Raw genomic sequence first — 19,877 nt, 5'->3', positions numbered from 1 at the left:
CAGATGTTACTGAAAGAGGCTCCGACGCAGTGTTTCGCATCAAGCATCTGCATCGGGAAGAGCAAAACAAGCTCCGGAGCGCCCAGTTTTTTGAGAGAAGTGACGCTAGCCCGCAGTTAGCTTTGCCTGTTAGCTTCTTCTTCGTGATTCCATTAGTGTGTACTGGTGACTCCGGTCCGATAGCAGTCAAGTTGTGGTTTTCTGGCCAGAGACACCAGGGGGAGATGAAAGACCCCCCCAATCATCCCATTAACACTTGTATTACCCCCAGAGGGACCACGGGAAGGATTTATTAAGGTAAACAAGTTACTTAGTACTTAACTCCCGCCTGAACCGAGCACATTTTCTCCAGTTTGGCTTTACCCCAGTCCAAAAGCTTCTGGAAAAAAGGTGTGAAAATAGCAACAAAACTGAGAAGAAAACTTTGACAAAAATGTGACAAAAATGTGACAAAAAATGACAAAAAAATGACCAAAAAAATGACCAAAAAATGACCAAAAATGACCAAAAATGACCAAAAAAATGACAAAAAAATGACAAAAAAATGACAAAAAATGACAAAAAATGTGACAAAAATATGACAAAAAAATGACAACAAATGTGACGAAAAAATGACAAAAAAGTGACAAAAATGTGACAAAAAAATGACAAAAAATTGATTTAAAAAATGACAAAAAAGTTACAAAATGAGTTGAATGCACCCCCCCCCAAAAAAAGATGGAAAAAAAATCTGATGACGTGAGGAAAAAGATCCATTTAGATGTGTTTTGTAGATCTTAGCTTTCAAATGAGGCGTTACACTGGCCTACAGGATTTGGGTAAAGCTGAACTGGAGAAAATGCTCTCGGTTCAGGCGGGAGTCAAGAGGTTAAAAACAATAAGTAATTCTGACATGTGTTGTATCAACCACACATTTCTGTAGCTCATCTCATTCTCATTGAATATGGGCCGCTTTTCAGTCAGCAGTTTCAATATAACAGTGGTGTGACGACTCAATGCCGTCCAATCACAGTGGCCTCAGTGTGGTGCCCCCTTGGAGACTTGGGGCCAGATCTTGTTGTGGCGCAGTCCGTGCGCAACTCTAAACGCAACGTGGTGCACGCGTGATCTTGCATGTGGCGCAAGTTTTGCGCTTAAGGCTGCGCCGCCAGGGAAAGGCCGTTATTTAAGAAAAAGAGGCCGACTGAGGCGTGGTTCATTACAAGCAGCGCTCGCGCTGCTCTTCTATGGCAGCCTTCACATTATGTTCCTCTTTACATCGCGCTGCCTTGTTTTCTTCCTTAGAATCGACGTCAAATAGAAAACAAAAGCGAAATTGCCTTGAAAAGTCTGTTTGAGCGTCGGTTACGCACGGGATGACTTCCAACGCACACCTAACACCAAAACAACAACAGTTATCCATAAATAAACCACACATGCCTCAAGTGCCACAACACCAGGTCTGATCTGAGTTTTAAGGAGACATTTCCATCGTGTGTCAGTCTTTACCTCCTGATGATGCTCCTTGTGGAGCCACAGCTCAGTCCAAAAGAAAGAAGCGCATTTTACAGGCCGCAGGGCAACTTTTTTTTTATTTTTTTTATTCAGCCGCTCCAAGAATCCTGCAGCTGTGGCGCAAATGTTCCAAAACGCTACAGTTTTCTTGCAACTACTGCTACTCTGTAACTCCTCCGCAGCCGATATGACAGTTTCTGATCAATTAAATCCTGTACATTTCGTAACTTTGTGCATTCGAACGGTGTCCAGCGCGAGGCTGCCTCTCTGTCCCGCCCGCTCATCTTGGATCTGCAGTGAGTGGCTGCAGCAGCGGAGGGACGGTTTTATTTCTTTAATCTTTATTAAACATTGCGCTGCATCAGCATGTTACGCGTGTACAAGAGAACCCCCCCTCGCAAACCACCGCCTTCCGCAGGTCTGGGGAAAGCATGGGGAGGGGGCGGCACCACAACATCACAATGCGAGTCTGTCCCCCCTCCTGTCCTGCCCACTTTTTGCGCCAGGTATGACACTGAAGATTGCAAGGAGCGCCACCCGTCTGCGCAGTCGTCTGCTCTACAGCCTGCGCTATGAACCACAAGATCTGGCCCATGCTTGACACACAGAAAAGTATGGATTTAAGGCAGGATTTGATTTACACATTTACATTTGAATCTTCAAGAGTAAATCTGGTTTTAAATACTACAATTCGGTTCAGATCTGGGAGTAATTTCACTGTTTGGCCTTTTGATGAGATGAAGGTCTGATGTTTCAAAGGTTAAATATTCTGCACTGCATTGAATCTAAACCCCTATTATCATACATTACATAATATAAAAAACGTTTATGAGCTTTCTATTATTCTGGGCCTGCTTTACAAAAGAACAAGTAGACAAAAGATCGGCTCAGTTCGATGACCACAATGTGGTGAGAACCGGTCCCAGTCACACCCCATTGGGCTTTAAAAGGCGACACAGAAGAAGAAGAAGACGTTCAACATGAAGACCGTGGTGATGCAGCTGACTCTGGTGGCTCTGCTCCTCGCCGTCCACGCAGGTAAGACCGTCCTCTGTCTCGTAAAGGTGTGGAGAAGCGGAGACGGTATTCAAAAGGATGTGCCTGATGTTGGTCGGATGGAAGGACTGAATCCAATCACTTCTAAACAACGAATAGGGAAAACATTTGGAGACGTCTTTCTTAACCTCTTCACTCCCGCCATTTCACTGTGTCACTTTTTTGCTCTATTTATTTCACATTTTTGCAGCTTTTTCTTTGGGTTTTAGTTGCTTTTTTGACCATTTTTTTCAGCTTTTTAGACCATTTTTTCACTTGTGTGAAATAAGCCCCCCCATAGTGTCATTCGTTTGTGCTTTGTTTGTGCACGTTTGTGCACATAAAATTAGCGTTTGTGCGCACTTCGTTTTTGAGGTATTGATCATTGATTGGTAATTGGCTCGGGTCTTGGTTCTAGTCTTGAGCTTTGTTCGGGTCTTGGTTCGGGTGCGCATAAAGGCTAATTTTATGTGCACAAACGAAGCACAAACGAATGACACAATTTTTAAGCAAATCGGACACTATGGGGGGGCTAACTTCACACAAGTCATTTATTCTGCTTTTTTAACAATTTTTTCTGCTTTTTTAACTATTTTTTTCCTCCTTTTAATCCATTTAATTCAGCTTTTTTTTGTTTTAACTTTTTTTCTGCTTTTTAACCAGTGTTTTATGGCATTTTTGTAACTTTTTTGTTTCTTTTCATCCTTGTTTACATCTCGTTTTCATCTCTATTTTGGCGCTTATTTTTAAGAAGCTTGGAGAACTGGAGAAAATGTTCAGGTGGGAGTTAAGAGGTTAAACTGTGTCTCTCCCATTGAGCTGTATTGGCCTTTGCTCCGACTAAAATGACAGCATGACAATCCACAATGTGAACACAATATCAACGCTCAGGAAACAAATGCTTGGGTGGGAGGGGCTCAACAGGAACGATGGCTTTACACTACTTTAATATCTATTCTGTGCACTGTCCTTTTTGTTGAATGTTTTTTTCTATTTTTATAATCTGTTGTTTTTATGTATGAGTTATGTGTGCAACTGACAATATCTCCACATCAAGTAGCTCCTACAGACTTCAAATTTTCCAGCCCTGGACTTAACAAATGTGGCCCATCACGAGAACGGGCGACACAACTCAGTTTTGGGGCATTTTGAGCGGGACAGAGCTGTGAAAGTGTCATCTCCAAAGTTTCCAACAATGTGTAACTCATGGAAATCTGATCATATTTGGAGAAGATGTGGCAAGTTGAATTTAGGAAGTGGAAATATATCAAAGAGAGGAATCGGCCTCTAAGGTTTTGGGCGGTTCTCACTTCTCTGAGTGACGATAGGGCTCATTTACATCTCATTTACATAACGCCATCCACAACAGGCGTCTGTATAAAGGATGTGTCAACAACACAAACCAAAGCAGCGGCGCCTCCTCCCCAAACAACAACAGCAGCGAGACGTCAGAGATCAACGAAAAGCGCAAAATCCACTGTGATCAAACAGTAAGTTTAGTATCTGTTTAAAGGGGGGGTATTATGCAAAATCGACTTTTTCAAGCTTTACATCATGTTATTATGTCATTCCCTCATTAAAAACATGCCTGAAGTGTTGCCTTGGCACATTCACGTATTTTTGAGTAATCTGTAAAAACTCTGATGGCGGCCATTTTAGGGATAGCTTTGCCTGAGTCCTCCTAGGAACGCCCCCACCTCCTGGAGACGCCTCCGAGCTTTCGTCACCAGCCGAGTAACCAACCACTGCTCCTCAGCAGAACCCCCTCCCCACTGATGCCACAGACAGCGTGTGGAGGCGTGTCGGAAAGGGTCAGAGGTTCTTAAAGAGACAGAGGCCTATTTCAAGACATTCACTACAGCCATTTTGAGAGAGCAATTTTATACAAGGCAGTTATTCTAATTTACTGCATTTACAGACCAACAGAAGGTTTGGTCATAGTGTGTTATAGACTGGTGCTATGGGATTGAAAAAAGCATAATACCCCCTCTTTAAGCTTTCTTTATCTCTGAAGCTGCCGTGGCCAAAGTGTGGTCCTGTCTGGGAGCAAAGCAGCGTCTCTGTCCCGCTGTCGCTGCTTTGCTCACGGCTCTTCATGAGGAAGCGGCGCCGCATAATCCGAGATTAATAAATCCACTTCCAAAAACGTCCACGGTTCAGCTCGTTTGATACAATCTTTGTCCATCCAACACGACCCGGTGTTTACCCAGTATGTAAATACACACAGACAAAGCCACGCCCCCAAAACCTCCCTAAACAAGCCGGATTGAACTTTTAAATATATCAATACTGCTAGCTTAAACATGGAGAGGCTTCTTCCTGGCTTCAACTGAAAAACAAAAGCAAGTTTTTTTCAGAGGGGTTCTTTGCTTATCTATCTAATCCCTAACCTCATTTATTGAGTTTTGAATTTCAAATAACAAGGTGAAATGTAAATCCGGTCGCCATTACCATTCTGCCCGTCTGTATCTGAAAGTCCCACAGGATCTCGGTCATTCTCTTTCCCACTTTGACCTTACGGTTTCCAGCCCACACTCTGCTCAGATGTTCCTGTATTTGGTTCTGGTGCTCCATGTGTTTCCCTGACACGCTGCAGGTCTGTGCTGGATTGTCTCAGGGCCGACACCGTGGTCTGGTCTGCTGTGGTAGACCTGGGCCATGATGAGTTCCTCTGTAACAACCAAGTTTTTCACAGTTGTCGAACCCTCTCTTTTTCTCCTCCAGCGTTTGGACTCCAGTGCCACTCCTGCTCGGACGACGAGTGTGAGACGCCCGTGAACAGGACCTGCGGGGACGACTCCAAGTGCTCCATCAGAATCACAAAGTGTAAGACCCGGGTCGATAACAGTTGCACCAGAGCAGCACATGGTCAAAGTTAATTCTGTGTTGTGCTTCAGCTTCGTCTATGGGCCAGAAACCCACGATGAACATCACGAAGGGGTGTGTCCCGGCCGCGAACTGCTCCTCCTCTCCCCAGCCTCGCATGTGGTCCTTTAACATCGGCGAGAAAGAGTTCATGGCCTTGCAAAAGTGCTGCGATGGGGACAACTGCAACGCTCCAAACGCCTTTTGGAACTCCTCCTGGAACTCCTCCTGGAACTCCCCCTGGAACTCCTCTTGGAACTCCTGGAACTCCTCTTGGAACTCCTCCTGGAACTCCTCTTGGGACGCCTCCTGGAACTCCTCTTGGAATTCCTGGAACTCCTCTTGGAACTCCTCCTGGAACTCTCCCTGGAACTCCTCTTGGAACTCCTGGAACTCCCCCTGGAACTCCTCTTGGAACCCCCCCTGGAACTCCTCCTGGAACTCCCCCTGGAACTCCTCCTGGAACTCCCCCTGGAACTCCTCCTGGAACTCCCCCTGGAACTCCCCCTGGAACTCCTCCTGGAACCCCCCCTGGAACTCCTCCTGGAACCCCCCCTGGAACTCCTCCTGGAACTCCCCCTGGAACTCCTCTTGGGACGCCCCCTGGAACTCCCCCTGGATCTCCTCTGGGAACATGCTGGAAAAGATCTTCGAACGTATCTGTGGTGAGCTTTGGCTGTTGATGAAAATGTTCGCTCTGCATTTCTGAACCTGCTCTGTTTCAGACACGCCGCCCCCTGCTGGCAGACAGGAGTGTCCCGTGTGTGATCCCGAGATCACACGCGGATGCAGAATGAAGCGCTGTTTTCCTGGAGAGGTCTGTGCCGCGGCCAAAGGTCAGTGTTTACCATCAACATGTACAAATCCAAAGGATGATTATTAACATTATAATTATTACCGTAAATTCTCTAATATAGGCCGGGGCCTTTATTTACTCAAGGACATCTAGGACCAGGCCTTTATTGGAACCAAGCCACAATTAGAGACAGGCCTATATTTCTATTTGAGCAAAACGGACGACCAGGAAAATGAAGAAAAACAAGATTTGTGTCCATTTGCACCTAAAATATTAGGTTCATTTATTAATTAACATTTCAAACCTTCTCCCAGCGGCTGGAACATTGACGTCTTTTATTTTGTCGGGACAACAGGAAGTGTTTCGTTGCTGTTAGCGGAGCTTTGACATCAATGTCACTGCAGGTTTCTGTTTCGTTTTTACCGCGGACCGGATTATTCGTTGTTATCTTGTGTAAAAGGCGAGTTTAGACGGAGCGTTTGTGTTTGTGATCGATCATGAGACTGACCCGAGAGAAGACGAGACGCTCGCGCTGATCAGAGGAGTTATTTTGAGGCGTGGGACTGACCTGCACACGGAGCAGCTGGACGTGCTTTGAAGACTCGATGGTAACTTTATTAAAACCCTGGAGGGTCACACAACATGTGTTGTTTGCCCTGTTTCCAAATATAGTCACAGGAGGTTTGAAAAGTGGCTAAATCTGTGTCAAAGTTACGCTCGGATCAGCTCCTCCGCAGCGTCCCCATCGGCCCGGGTTCCCGTTTGTTTACTTCCTGCATGTGAGTTTTCATTTACACCAGTATGAGACAAATTCCTAACATGGGGAATATTTCTACCGCTATAGTTTCTAATAAAAGCCCCGGCCTGTTTTAGAGACCGGCTTTAATTTGCCTCCGCCAGCCGCGAACCCGGCCTCTGTCAGAGACCCGGCCTCTGTTAGAGACCCGGCCGCTAATGGAATACAGGCCAGTATTAGAGAATTTACGGTATTATTAGGGCTGGGCCTTTGTCATGATACAATACGCATCATGATACGGAGTAAAATAAGCCTTTTTTCTTAACTACGACATCACGGTGCTCCCTCCTCTTTCCCACGCTGATTCATTCACAAATATTGATATGTTTGGTGTCCACGTGTAGCAGGAAAGGCGACCAAGATGATGCTGCAATCCAAATATGGTCATTTCTTTTATGGAAAGCTATTCACGTGCATGTGCAGATGTTGAAAAACTCTAGGTCAGAGCGAGGTTTTGCAGCAACATCTGCTCTTCAGTAACTCCTATAAACTCCAAGACTGGAAAGTTTAAAGGGATGTTTTATTATCAAATGTTTGCCTCTTTGAACTGCAGAAAAAATACATGTTTTTCTCATACAAGTCAGTTTTACAGCAAGACTTTCAAATGTTTAGGTCTTCATTTATTTATTTTCCCCTTTGATCTTTTTTTTAAAAGTGAAAAATAACCTAAGGAAGAAAATAAAGACATAAAGGGCGCAGATGGTAGAGCGGGGGGCGTCTCTTGATCGTAAGGTCGGAGGTTCGAATCCTGGCTCCTGCAGGTGCAGACATGAAAGGGAGGGGGGTCCTTGGGCAAGACACTTCACCCAGTGCCTTTGTGTGAGTGGTCGGAGGGACCGTTGGTGCAGATGTGAGCGGCCTCGCTTCTGTCAGTCTGCCCCAGGGGAAACTGTGGCTACAAATGTGGCTTAGCACCATCAGCATGGAGTGAATGAACCCCCTCCCTTTCATGTGAAGCACTTTGGGTGGGACTTGTCTCATATGTGACAAAAATGTGACAAAATTTCAACAAAAATGTGACAAAAATTCAACAAAAATGCGACAAAAATTCAATCAAAAAGTGACAAAAAAGTGACAAAAATGTGACAAAAATTCAACAAAATGTGACAAAAATGTGACAAAAATTCAACAAAAATGTGACAAAAATGTGACAAAAATGTGACAAAAATGTGACAAAAATGTGACAAAAATGTGACAAAAATTCAACAAAATGTGACAAAAATGTGACAAAAATGTGACAAAAATGTGACAAAAATGTGACAAAAATGTGACAAAACTTCAACAAAAATGTGACAAAAATGTGACAAAAATGTGACAAAAATGTGACAAAATTTCAACAATAAAATGACAAAAACGAAAGGAAAAAGATCAGTTTTGTGGGTCTTAGCTTTCAAATGAGGCCTATAGCCAAAGAGGACAGCATGCATTGGGTTTAGGCGGGTGTTAAGAAGCTAAATTCCGCCTTATTTATTGACATTCAAAACTCAATAAATCAGGCAAGGAATTAGATATTAAAAAATCCCTCAGAAAAAATGTTCAGAATATTGTTCAGTTCAAGGCTGGAAAATTCTATAAAAACCTATGGAGAAACATTGAATCAGTGCAATATTGAAACACGTTATTGTTTGGTTTCCATGTGAAAGCTTTTATGTCCAGAGATCAATGTGGCCCAAAACCTGAAACAATGCAGTTTTACCTGTAGTGTCTCGTCTTAAAGGGACTGTACAGAGTAGTAAGTATTTTCCTCCCCCTACATGTTCCAGCCATGTCCTAATGTGTAGACTGAGCTCAGACCTGTTCACCACAACTGCCTCTAAAATCCTGCACTGTCACTCAAAAAGTCATGCACAAGCTTAAAGGGATTTTTCAGGATTGTTGACATAGGGCCTCGTTTCCTCGTTATCCAGAGAGTTGCTGATTTCTGGAGGTATTTTTTTGTAATTCATGCAGTTCTTATATTTGAAGAGTTTCGTGGCGCTAGGCTAGTGCAAGGCTAGTGCATGTCTATGGTATCAGCTAGCCTGCATTAAAAACAGTCTGACCCGCTCCACATAGCACCTGAGGCAAATCACTTATAACACCAGACTAACCATATAAACGTCTGTGTCCATAGAGTAATTTTAACCATTTTGCATTTAATATACCTTATATTTGAGCAGCATCAGCTTCGTGGTTGTATAAGCTACGCGGCGGCGGAGTGATCTGCGAGAAAATAGTCCCTCAAAATGCGATCATTCATGTGATGCAGGTCAGTCATATTCCAAACATTATTAACACAGACATTTATATGGTTAGTCTGGTGTTATAAGTGATTTGCCTCAGGTGCTCTGTGGAGCGGGTCAGACTGTTTTTAATGCAGGCTAGCTGATACCATAGAAATGCACTAGCCTTGCATTAGCCTAGCGCCACGAAACTCTTCAAATATAAGAACTGCATGAATTACAAAAAAAAAAATATCTCCAGAAATCCAGAAAACACTCTGGATAACTAGGAATCCAGTCAAAAATCCTGAAATATCCCTTTAACATAGAAGCTGCAGTTACATGCATGACCTGAGGTGGCAGTAGTGAGTATAAAATGACCAACTTGCATCTAGTCCCTTTAAGCTGTTATCAAGGCCTCTGTTCATGTGCTGGTAAGGGTAATTGTCTTCACATAAATTTGGATATCTGCGCTCAATTACAGTATAGAAAGTACTTGGTATTGCAGAACAAAGGTATTACAATATAGTGAAAAATGATTATCACTATTATTACTGAGCCTGAAGTCTCTGTTTTTTTATTTTGTTTCAGTTGCCGGTCTGAACATGGAGCGTGACGGCCCTAAGACGCTGTTCGGCTGCTTGTCCCAGAGTCTGTGCGATCACGCTGTGTTTGAGGAACTCTTTGGAGAAGCTGTCGTGTCTCTGTCCTGTTGGAATCACCCAGGCGAGTCCACTACTACTACTACTACTACTACTACTTATATATTCCTCATTAGTTTGTCATTTGTTGATGTAAATGACTGAGTGACCTCTCCTCCCACAGACTGGAGAATGGAGGATGATGATGAAGATTGGTGGCAGTCGGTTTTCAGTGGAGCGGAGCGAGCGCTGCCTCTGAGTCTGCTCTTTCCTCTGCTGGGACTCTTCACTCTGGACTTTTAAAGCAAAATCCTGAGCCTCGAGCCTCCGGTCCGACTCTTTACCTTTGCTAAATCAAACGTACGACAACGAGGCTCAGATGTCTGATTGCTGAAGAGTGTATGTGAGTGAGAGTGTAAATCTATAAATGAATAATTAAAGAGAAAAAAAAAAACTTGGGTTGCGCTTTTTTCCCCCCTTTTTTTTGTTGTTTTGTTTTTATATTATTGTTGTATATTGTACCATGTTTGTGGAAGAAGTGAATATTTACACTAAGTGCAACAATGTAAAGAAAATACTTTATCACTGTTTTTCTCTTTCTTTTACTAATCTTATTATTTATCACTCGTCTCAGATAATGTTCTGTTTGTTCTGTAAAAATGTAAATAAAAAGTTCCAAAAAAATTTCTCAACAATCTGCACATCAGAATCTTGGCAACTGATTCCTATTGTGACAAAAATCAATAACAAGTTCACATGTTTTTGAAGCGTTCAAAAGCAGGTTGTTTTCTCTGCTCCACTGAACAACATTCTCCACCTCCTCACGATAATGAGATTCATCATTTGAACTGATCAGATGGTCGTATCATCAGCATATTTGATTAGCACATTTTCATCATGAGATGCGACAGGGTCATGAGTATACAATGTGAACAGCAGGGGGCTCAAAACACACCCCTGCGGGAAACCAGTGCTAACGAACAGCTCATCAGAAATACAACCATTGATTTTGATCTTGAAATCCGCGCAGTAATCTTCACTTTACTGTGCGGATGCCGAACTACTCCTGGTATTATTACGCCTTACAATATAGTTCCCCCTTTTATCCGCTTAGAAAATCCACATTGTTTAATTTTGTGTAATTATACTTTGTAGTGGAAAACGTGGAAGAGCTTGGTAGCTTCTATCTTGACCTGTTTTGGAGCTATAGAGGAGAGAGGGAGAGGCTAAATGCTAACGCCGTCTGCGCTGTGTTTACGTGACTGAAGGCACGGGGGAAGATCAGACAGGTCCTAAAGAACTCGTCAAAGCTCAGGTAAGAACATATCTCAGTATGTAAAAACGGTGGCCTATTCCTTTAAAGGAACAGCATCTGTGGTGTTTTGGTAAACAATGTCTCCATAGTCGATTATTGGTAGTATGAGTTGCTGAGCTATTCTTTCCTGATATCGAGGGTAAAACAGTTGATAGATCTATATAGTTGACCAAGACAAGCATTTACTTTGTTAGTTCCATATTCAATATGGTTTTTGAAGGTTAGTTCTTGATCAAGCCATAGTCCTAAATATTTATATTTATCGGTGATTTCAATCAGGTTTCCATTTGAATAGTGTACATTAAGGCTCTGCAGAGAAGTGAGACGATTCTTAAAATGCAAACTGTAGGACTTCTTATTGTTAAGTATCAAATTATGTTGAAAAAGCCAAGATTGAATATTGTTAAAGTCAAACTGAAGTGATTCTTCAATGTAACATTTATTTATGTGCGAACTCGGGATGTCACGGTTACCGGTGTAGCCGTAAACCCCGGTAAAAATTTTGACAATAATAATTACCGTCTTGTTTTTGAAAAAATATTTTGCCGCGTGGATTATCGCGCCCGCGGTTTAGGCAAAGTGAGCCTTATGAGCCGCCGTCTCATTTGCTGAAGTTGCCGCAGGCGCCTCTGTAGCTACAACCAAAACAAAACTTTCTCGAAGCTGGAATCATGTCCGAGACGACAGCGCAGGATCTATCAGCCTCAGAGACCGAGCCTGAAGTCTGGACATGTTTTGGGTATTTTAACAAAGCTGAAGGACAGTTGATAGAGACAGTTTTCGTGCAGGAAAAAGTGTCTCTAAAGCAGCAATACTTTGAACCTCTGACTCTCCTGCGTGACCGTCTCCCTCTATAGCAGTAAGCTAACGTTAGCGTTTTAGCTGAAATGCTGATGTGGGACTTTGGGTTGAAGGAGAATGTAACGAGTCGCCCCATAGTGCGGCTGCAGCGCCACCGCCAGCAAAAGCCGTGTTGTGATATAGACGGTTTATCTTGTTCAAAAATATTCTTCTTCGTTTCTGGCGCTATAAATAGTACATGTAACACCCTCGAAACATCAACAACACATCGTTATAGTTCCTTTACTTTGATGTGAAAAGTTGTACTTTTGATAAGGCTTTGTCTGTATTTTTTTTTAAATGTAATAAGCACTGTTAAACTTTTTGAAAATATTTCAGTTTGTGTAGGACTATCAATGCTTTCTGAACATATTAACACACATTAAATAAAATACCGCAATAATACCGAAAACCGTGATAATTTTGGTCACAATAACCGTGAGGTAAAATGTTCATATCGTGACAGCCCTAGTGCGAACTATAAATTATTGTGTCATCAGCATATAGGTGATTTTTTGACTTTTGAATAACTTTAGATAGATCATTCATATATATTGAGAATAATAATGGGCCCAGTGAGGACCCCTGGGGCACCCCTTTACTCACTGTGACTGTATCTGAGGACTTATCCTGAATGAAAACAAATAACATGCACTGTCCTGATCAAACAGACCTCAGATGAACACATGAAGGGGACATCTATGTACGAGATGTTCAAAGCTGAAACATAGACAGAGCAGCACAAAAGGAGGTTTAAATATTGTCATGGACTTTAAACGAATCAGAAAACTGCTTCTGACAGAATAAATCTTGCTTTCTGCTCACAACCCAAACATTAGCTCAGTGTTTTCTCCTGAACAGCGAGCAGCAGATAAAGCATCACGCCGTTTTAAATTCCGCTCGTCTCAGCTTGTTGCCCGGACACAGATCGGTTCCCTGTAAACACGGCGAAACACTTCCCCAATAAACGCTCAGGCTCATTTTCACAGATCTCAAACGCTCCCCCCTCAAGTGCCACAGCTGCTACAATTTCCTCAATTTTCAGAGATAAATAAGTAAAATGTGGCAGACACAAAGCAATCTGCGAGAGGCTCGGCGTGATTTACTTCCATCAGAGGGCGGGCGCCGAGCGAATCGAGCGCCGCCGGAATTTTAAAGACCACTTTGGAGAACGGCAGAACAGAATAAAGAGCGCATTATGACAAGTGTTTTCGAGAGTGTTTTCTCTTTTTGTGCATCATTCTCCTCCTTGTTGGACTGGATTTAAAAAAAAATAGATTTCAGAAAGGCTTGTGGCTCGTCGCACGAAAAGGTGAAGGTACCACCTCATGACATCACAGTGTTCTGAGCTCTTCAGAAGGCAAAAGAGTCGGTGAGAGTTTATTTCAGCACCAAGGACAGCTCCAGGGAGTCAAGATTAACCCTTTAACTCCCACCTGAACCGAGTACATTTTCTCTAGTTTGGCTTTACCCCAATCCAAAAGCTTCTGGAAAAAAGGTGAGAAAATAGCGACAGAACTGAGACGAAAACAATGATGATGATGTGACAAAAAAGTGAGAAAACTTAGACAAAAAATGGACAAAGAAATGACAAAAAAATAACAAAAATGTGACAAAAAAAATGGACAAAAAATGACAGAAAGGGACAAAGAATGACAAAAAATGTACAAAAAATTGATGAAAAAATGATGAAAAAGTGGCAAAAATGTCACAAAAAATGTGACAAAAAATGTGACAAAAAATTGACAAAAAATTTATGAAAAAATTATGAAAAAATGATAAAAAGTGGCAAAAATGGCACAAAAAATTGACGAAAAAGGACCAAAAAAATGACAAAAATTGACTTACTCCGGTCGTAAAACCCAGAGCGAAACTAAACCAGTTATAAACCAGGACTAAACCAGGACTGAATAAGACACTTTACCTTTTAGGCAAATTGAAAAGCAAAACCCAAGCCGTGACAACAAGAAAGACGTGTTTACCTTTAGCGACAGACCCGGAGGCGGAGCTTACGTGCTGTTGGGCGGAGCTTACGTGCTGTTGGGGGCGGAGCTTACGTGCTGTTGTTACAACTTTACAGCAGCTGCAGAGACGGGAATATCCAAGCTTGTTTATAGAAAAGTGAGCGCTCACTCTGTATTAGACATTGTTGGTGCAGTTTTGGTAAATAATGAGTGACAGAGTGAGCACTCACACCATGTGAGGATCTTTGACGTGTGGAGCTTTCGCTTTGTCAAAGTGCAGTGAGTTTAGAAACGTTTATCTGAAAGAAACCGTGTCCTGATGTGGATCTGACTCTGCAGCTCAGGAGGGAATAACGTCCTTTCTCTCTTTGTATCACTGCTTAAGTGGAAGTTTCAGGCGACGCTGCTGCTCCTGTGTCGCCTCTGTTGTGCTGTTTTCGGTCTTTTTCCTGAATGATGCTTTTTATACACGTTACTTTTATTGAATTAAAATAACATAGGTATCGAAAAAAGTACCGTTAAGGCACCAGTACCGAAAAGCAGGTATCGTTAAAGTCGTGGTATCGGGAAAAAAAAACGAACGGTACCCATCCCTAGTGGACTTCATCCCTACCAACTTCATGTGGAGATCTTCACATTGTGGTATCTTTCACAGAGACGTGACTCAGATGTGGGTTCTTTAGGGTTGGTTTCACGTTGACTGGTCAAATATTCGCAGAGATCGGCCTATTCATATTTCCAGGTAATATCAGTGTCCCCACCAATAGTACCACCAAGCCTCCGCCCTTGCCTGTCCATGTACTTGACAAACTAAAGCCTGTGGTGCATTTAAACCAGCGTGACCTCCACTTCAATAATACACGTGTTTGTGCGCGGCTTCACTATGAGGCAATCAGGTCAATTAAAATGCTAATAAGCGTCGTTGCCGGCGATATTAGCGGATACATCAAAACAGAAAAAACAAACGAGGTAATCACGGCATTGGAAACCTAATCACACAGTGGGGCAGAGCTGCTAATGCAAACTTGCTTTTCCCATTAACTGTGCCTCCGTGTAAATGGTGCTGTTTGTGTTATGGTTAAGTATCTCATCTACAGTACAGCACAGAGGTAATCGAAGCACATACTCAGTTTCCTTCAGAGCAGCATGGGGTCATTACACACTTATACTGCTTTCTTCTACTTTTCCCGGCACAAAACAATCGACCGTCACACATTCAGTGCTTCAATCAAAGTGTGAAAAACACGATGAATTTCCAGCCCCGCAGGAAGAAGCCGGCTGCCCTCGGCCAACAGCTCGATATTGTCCAGATTGGGGATGTGCGTCCGGGGGCAGAGGTCTTCAGTCCAGCGAGCACGGGAGCTTATCTCTGCCTCGCCCGTGTGTTTGCTTCAGCGCCGCGGAGAATCAGCCGCTCTCAGTCGGACGCCTTCGCAGCAGAAAGACCCCGGTGTCAGTGTACGCTCCGCTCGGTCTGGATGAACTCGCCGGTCCAGTACGTGCGGGAAATTTCTCTGCGCTCGTCGCGAGATAAACCCCATAACTCCCACCTGAACCGAGCACATTTTCTCCAGTTTGGCTTTACCCCAGTCCGAAAGCTTCTGGAAAAAAGGTGAGAAAATAGCGACAGAACTGAGACGAAAACAACGGACAAAAAATGTACAAAGAAATGACAAAAATGTGACAAAAAAAAGACAAAAAATGACAAAAATAATGACAGAAAGTGACAAAAAATGTACAAAAAAATGTACAAAAAAATGTACAAAAAAATGACAAAAATTTACAAAGAAATGACAAAGAAATGACAGAAAAGGTACAAAAAATGGATGAAAAAATTGACAAAAAAAATTGACAAAAAAAATTGACAAAAAATGACAAAAAAATGACAGAAAGTAACAAAAAATGACAACAAATGTAAAAAAAAATTGATGAAAAAATGATGAAAAAGTGGCAAAAATGTCACAAAAAACTTACACAAAAATGTAGAAAAAAATGACAAAAAAATGACAAAAAATGGACAAAACATTGACAAAGAAATGACAAAAAAATTACAGAAAGTGACAAAAAATGTACAAAAAATGAATGAAAAAATTATGAAAAAGTTTCAAACGTGCGTGAAATTTCTCTGCGCTCGTCGATAGATATTTCCACTGCATGTTCTGTTTGTCAGCGCTTCGACCTTCGCAGGGCGTCACTTCCTCCTCCACAGATGTGAGCAGATGTGAGAACAAGCTGCACTGACCAGCAACAAGTGTCACCATGTCCATCTTTTCTTGGCTGAAAATGTGCTCGAATAAAGACGACTGATGCTGATTTTGAACAGGCTTGTCTTGAAATAAAATAGTCAAAGGGAGAAGCATGAATTCACTAAAAATAAGAGAAATTAAGTTGTGTGAATGAGACAAAAAAAAAAACTTGAAATGAGACAAAAAAGTCAGAGGGAAAATCTCATTCTTGTTGAAAGGGTAAAAGACTAAACCTGCTCAAATCAGCAGAAATTCAGACTTTGAAGATAAAAGATGGAATCACAACAAAAATGAAAGATCAAATTAAACCCCCAAATCAACTTTTCTTTTGCAGATAAGTATAATGTATAATTGCCCCTCCTGGAGCCGCCACCTTAACATGGTGGAGGGGTTTGAGCACCCGCATGATCCTGGAGCTCTGTTGTCGGGGGGTTTGTGCCCCTGGTAGAGTCTCCCAGGGCGAACAGGTCCTGGGTGACGGGTCAGACAAAGAGCGGTTCAGAAGCTCCTTATGAGAGACCAACAGGCCCGGTTAATCATGAGGCCGTCCTGTGGACCCACCACCTGCAGGAGGCGCCATAAGGGGCCGGTGCAGTGTGACCCCACGACCCGGCAACGGACAAGTGGAAGAAAATGGATGGATGGATATAATGTATAATTGTATAAATAGGCAAGGCAAGTTTATTTGTAAGCACAATTCATACACAAGGCAATTCAAAGTGCTTCACAGTTGCATAAATATAAGAAAACAAATAGAATCAATAAAAACATCAACATAGAATTAATCGATTACAGTAAAAGGCAAGAGTGCAGATGAAATACTTTCAGTCATATTCACGGGCAAAAAGAACTGTTTTCAGCCTGGATTTGAACATTGTCAGAGTTGAGGCCTGTCTCACATCCTCATGAAGACTGTTCCAGATTTTAGCTGCGTGAAACTGAAACGCAGCCTCACCGTGTTTAGTCCTGACTCTGGGAACCACCAGGAGACCCCTCCCTGAAGTTCTCAGGGCCCGAGATGGTTCATACGGCTGTAACATGTCACTTTGGTGCTAAACCATGAAAAGACTTGTAACAAGCAGAGCTGTTTTAAAGTCTATTCTCTGAGTGACAGGAAGCCAGTGCAGAGACCGGAGCACTGGACTAATATGGTCGTATTTCCTGGTTCTGGATGTTCTGCAGCCGTTACAGTCGTCTAACCTGCTGGAGACAAACACATGGATAAGTCTCTACAAGTCTGGTTTTGACACTATTCCTCTGATCTTAGCCATGTTTTTCAAATGGTAAAAAGCTGCTGATGTTATTGCTTTGATGTACGTATCTAACAGTATTGTCAACATGTCTCAGTCACTATTTTAACAGTTTAAATGTAATGTGATGTCTCACATGTGCTCTAGAAGCTACTTGGGGCCTTCAGAGGCTCATGCTGAGGACCAAACGCAAAGATATTTTATCAACCTAATGAATCGTCCATATGAGCCGGCGTTTTGGGCGTCTGTAAATGAACATTTTCCAAACTAGGTCCCAGAGGAAAGAACTCAAAACAGCATTTACGTGGCTCCGTTGTTACGACGTCTCCACAACTTTTACTAAAACGATGACATCACAGCTCCAGAGTCTGTAATCCATAATCTACTGACCTCATGAGTTTTCCTCATGGATCTGTGATGGTTTGACTCCGCCCCTCTTTGCTCCACTGCCGTCCACAAGCCACAGGTGACGAGCAGAAAAACACAAGTTTTTGGACTGACAGGAAAAGTCTGAAGAACGTCTGAAGAATAAACTCTCCTCCTCGTCTCTTCTGTAGATCCTAAATCCTTCAATCAGTTTCATTTTCTCTGTTTACATTCCACATAAGTTTACTGCACATGCGCCTCTACAGCTTGTTCTATTATCTGTGTTAGTGTCACAGCGCCTCACACAGGCCTGGAGGATGAATCACACTGTCGACCCATGTGGACGCACACGTTTACTGAGCTGCTCTGTGCTTATAAAGAAAGTTTCTGAAAACATAAGCGTGTGGATAAAGCCTCAGACTAAATAAGGAGCCATGTGCAACTCCTGTGGCTCCCAAGATGATGATTTTTTTGTATTCATTTATTTTTTCTACAAATGTTTAAATTTAATTGAGTTAGAAAGCCCCTACTCATGTGTTTTTATGCAGCTTTGTAATATATAATCCTGTTTGCGTCACTCATTCACAGATCTACCACAGCAGTGAATAGCAGTGTGGCACTCGAGGAAGATGAAGAACTGGTTTCATTCTCCTCACGCTCAATGTCACGTCCCGCATCAGACAAAAGGGAGAAAAATCCGCAGCGGCTCTGGAAACACACGGCGCTCGTTTGCATGGAGCGCTGGTATTGACTGAGGAGACGAGGAGCAACTTGTAAAAGTCTATCAAAGCCTGTCACACAAAGAGAGCGCGGAGACAAGAGCATAGCTTTAGTCTCTGCTTGTTTATTTACAACGAAATACAGCAGCTTCTCCCGGCGTAGTTCAGCTCTGAGTCGATGCAGTAACTGAGGGCGTGTGTGAGGCTCACGTGGATGTTCCCGTCAGTAGAGAACGCTTTAAAGAGGGGGTATTATGCTTTGTTCAATCACACAGCACCAGTCTATATCACACTACACTGATGACCAAACCTTCTGTTGGTCTGTAAATGCAGTAAATTAGAATAACTGCCTTGTATGAAATGTCTCTCTCAAAATGTCTGTAGTGAATGTCTTGAAATAGGCCTCTGTCTCTTTAAGAACCTCTGAGCCTTTCCGACACGCCCCCTCCACACGCTGTCTGTGGCATCAGTGGGGAGGGGGTTCTGCTGAGGAGCAGTGGTTGGTTACTCGGCTGGTGACGAAAGCTCGGAGGCGTCTCCAGGAGGTGGGGGCGTTCCTAGGAGGACTCAGGCAAACCTATCCCTAAAATGGCCGCCATCAGAGTTTTTACAGATTACTCAAAAATACGTGAATGTGCCAAGGCAACACTTCAGGCATGTTTTTAATGAGGGAATGACATAATAACACAATGTAAAGCTTGAAAAAGTCGATTTTGCATAATACCCCCCTTTAACAGTACTTACATTGTACCGACCGAAAAGCTCCAGTAGAGGGCGGTATCGGAAAACGTATTTTTTTCAGTGCTAATTTTGAGTCTAAAAATGCCTGAACTCATGAGCAGCTTCAGCGCAAATGCAGATGTTTTCTTAAAGAGACTAGATGCAAGTTGGTCATTTTATACTCACTACTGCCACCTCAGGTCATACGTGTAACTGCAGGTTCTATATTAAGCTCGTGCATGACGTCAGTTCAGACCCGAAGTAACAACTTTCTGAGTGACAGTGCAGGATTTTAGAGGCAGTTGTGGTGAACAGGTCTGAGCTCATTCTACACATTAGGACATGGCTGGAACATGTAGGGAGAGGAACATACTTAATTTTAACATTTTTAAACTCTGTATAGTCCCTTTAAAGCGAAGCAAAGCTATAACTTACTAACACTTTAGTCATTACTGTTAGAGGATAACATTAAATCGCTATTTATCATACTGTCATAGCCTTGACTGTGGTGCTCAGACTCTCAGCCACTGAATGTTTGCTTGCGTATTAGAAATCCAGACTGCTGCCTGTTCTTCATCCATCCTCTCGAACAAGGCTATGACAGAGATAGTACGACTTTACAGCTTGAC

General features: G+C 42.7%; 2 protein-coding genes across 2 annotated transcripts in view; both read right to left on the bottom strand.

Annotated features, from left to right (window-relative positions):
• LOC306966731 (neurobeachin-like) overlaps positions 1-19,877 on the bottom strand; it is a 684,825-nt gene that overhangs the window by 643,979 nt on the left and 20,969 nt on the right. The window lies entirely within an intron of this gene.
• On the bottom strand, positions 5,594-6,097 carry LOC306969220 (uncharacterized protein; the record flags this gene model as incomplete). The annotated part of the gene is made up of 1 exon (XM_079564819.1): positions 5,594-6,097. A coding segment is annotated over one exon (504 nt), but the record flags the coding sequence as incomplete, so codon positions are not given.

The sequence above is a fragment of the Gobius niger genome (genome assembly GCF_951799975.1).
Source record: "Gobius niger genome assembly, chromosome: 1".
NCBI classification, from domain to species: Eukaryota; Metazoa; Chordata; class Actinopteri; order Gobiiformes; family Gobiidae; genus Gobius; species Gobius niger.
The sequence above is the reverse complement of the archived record's forward strand: the minus strand, read 5'-3'. Positions and strand labels throughout refer to the sequence as shown.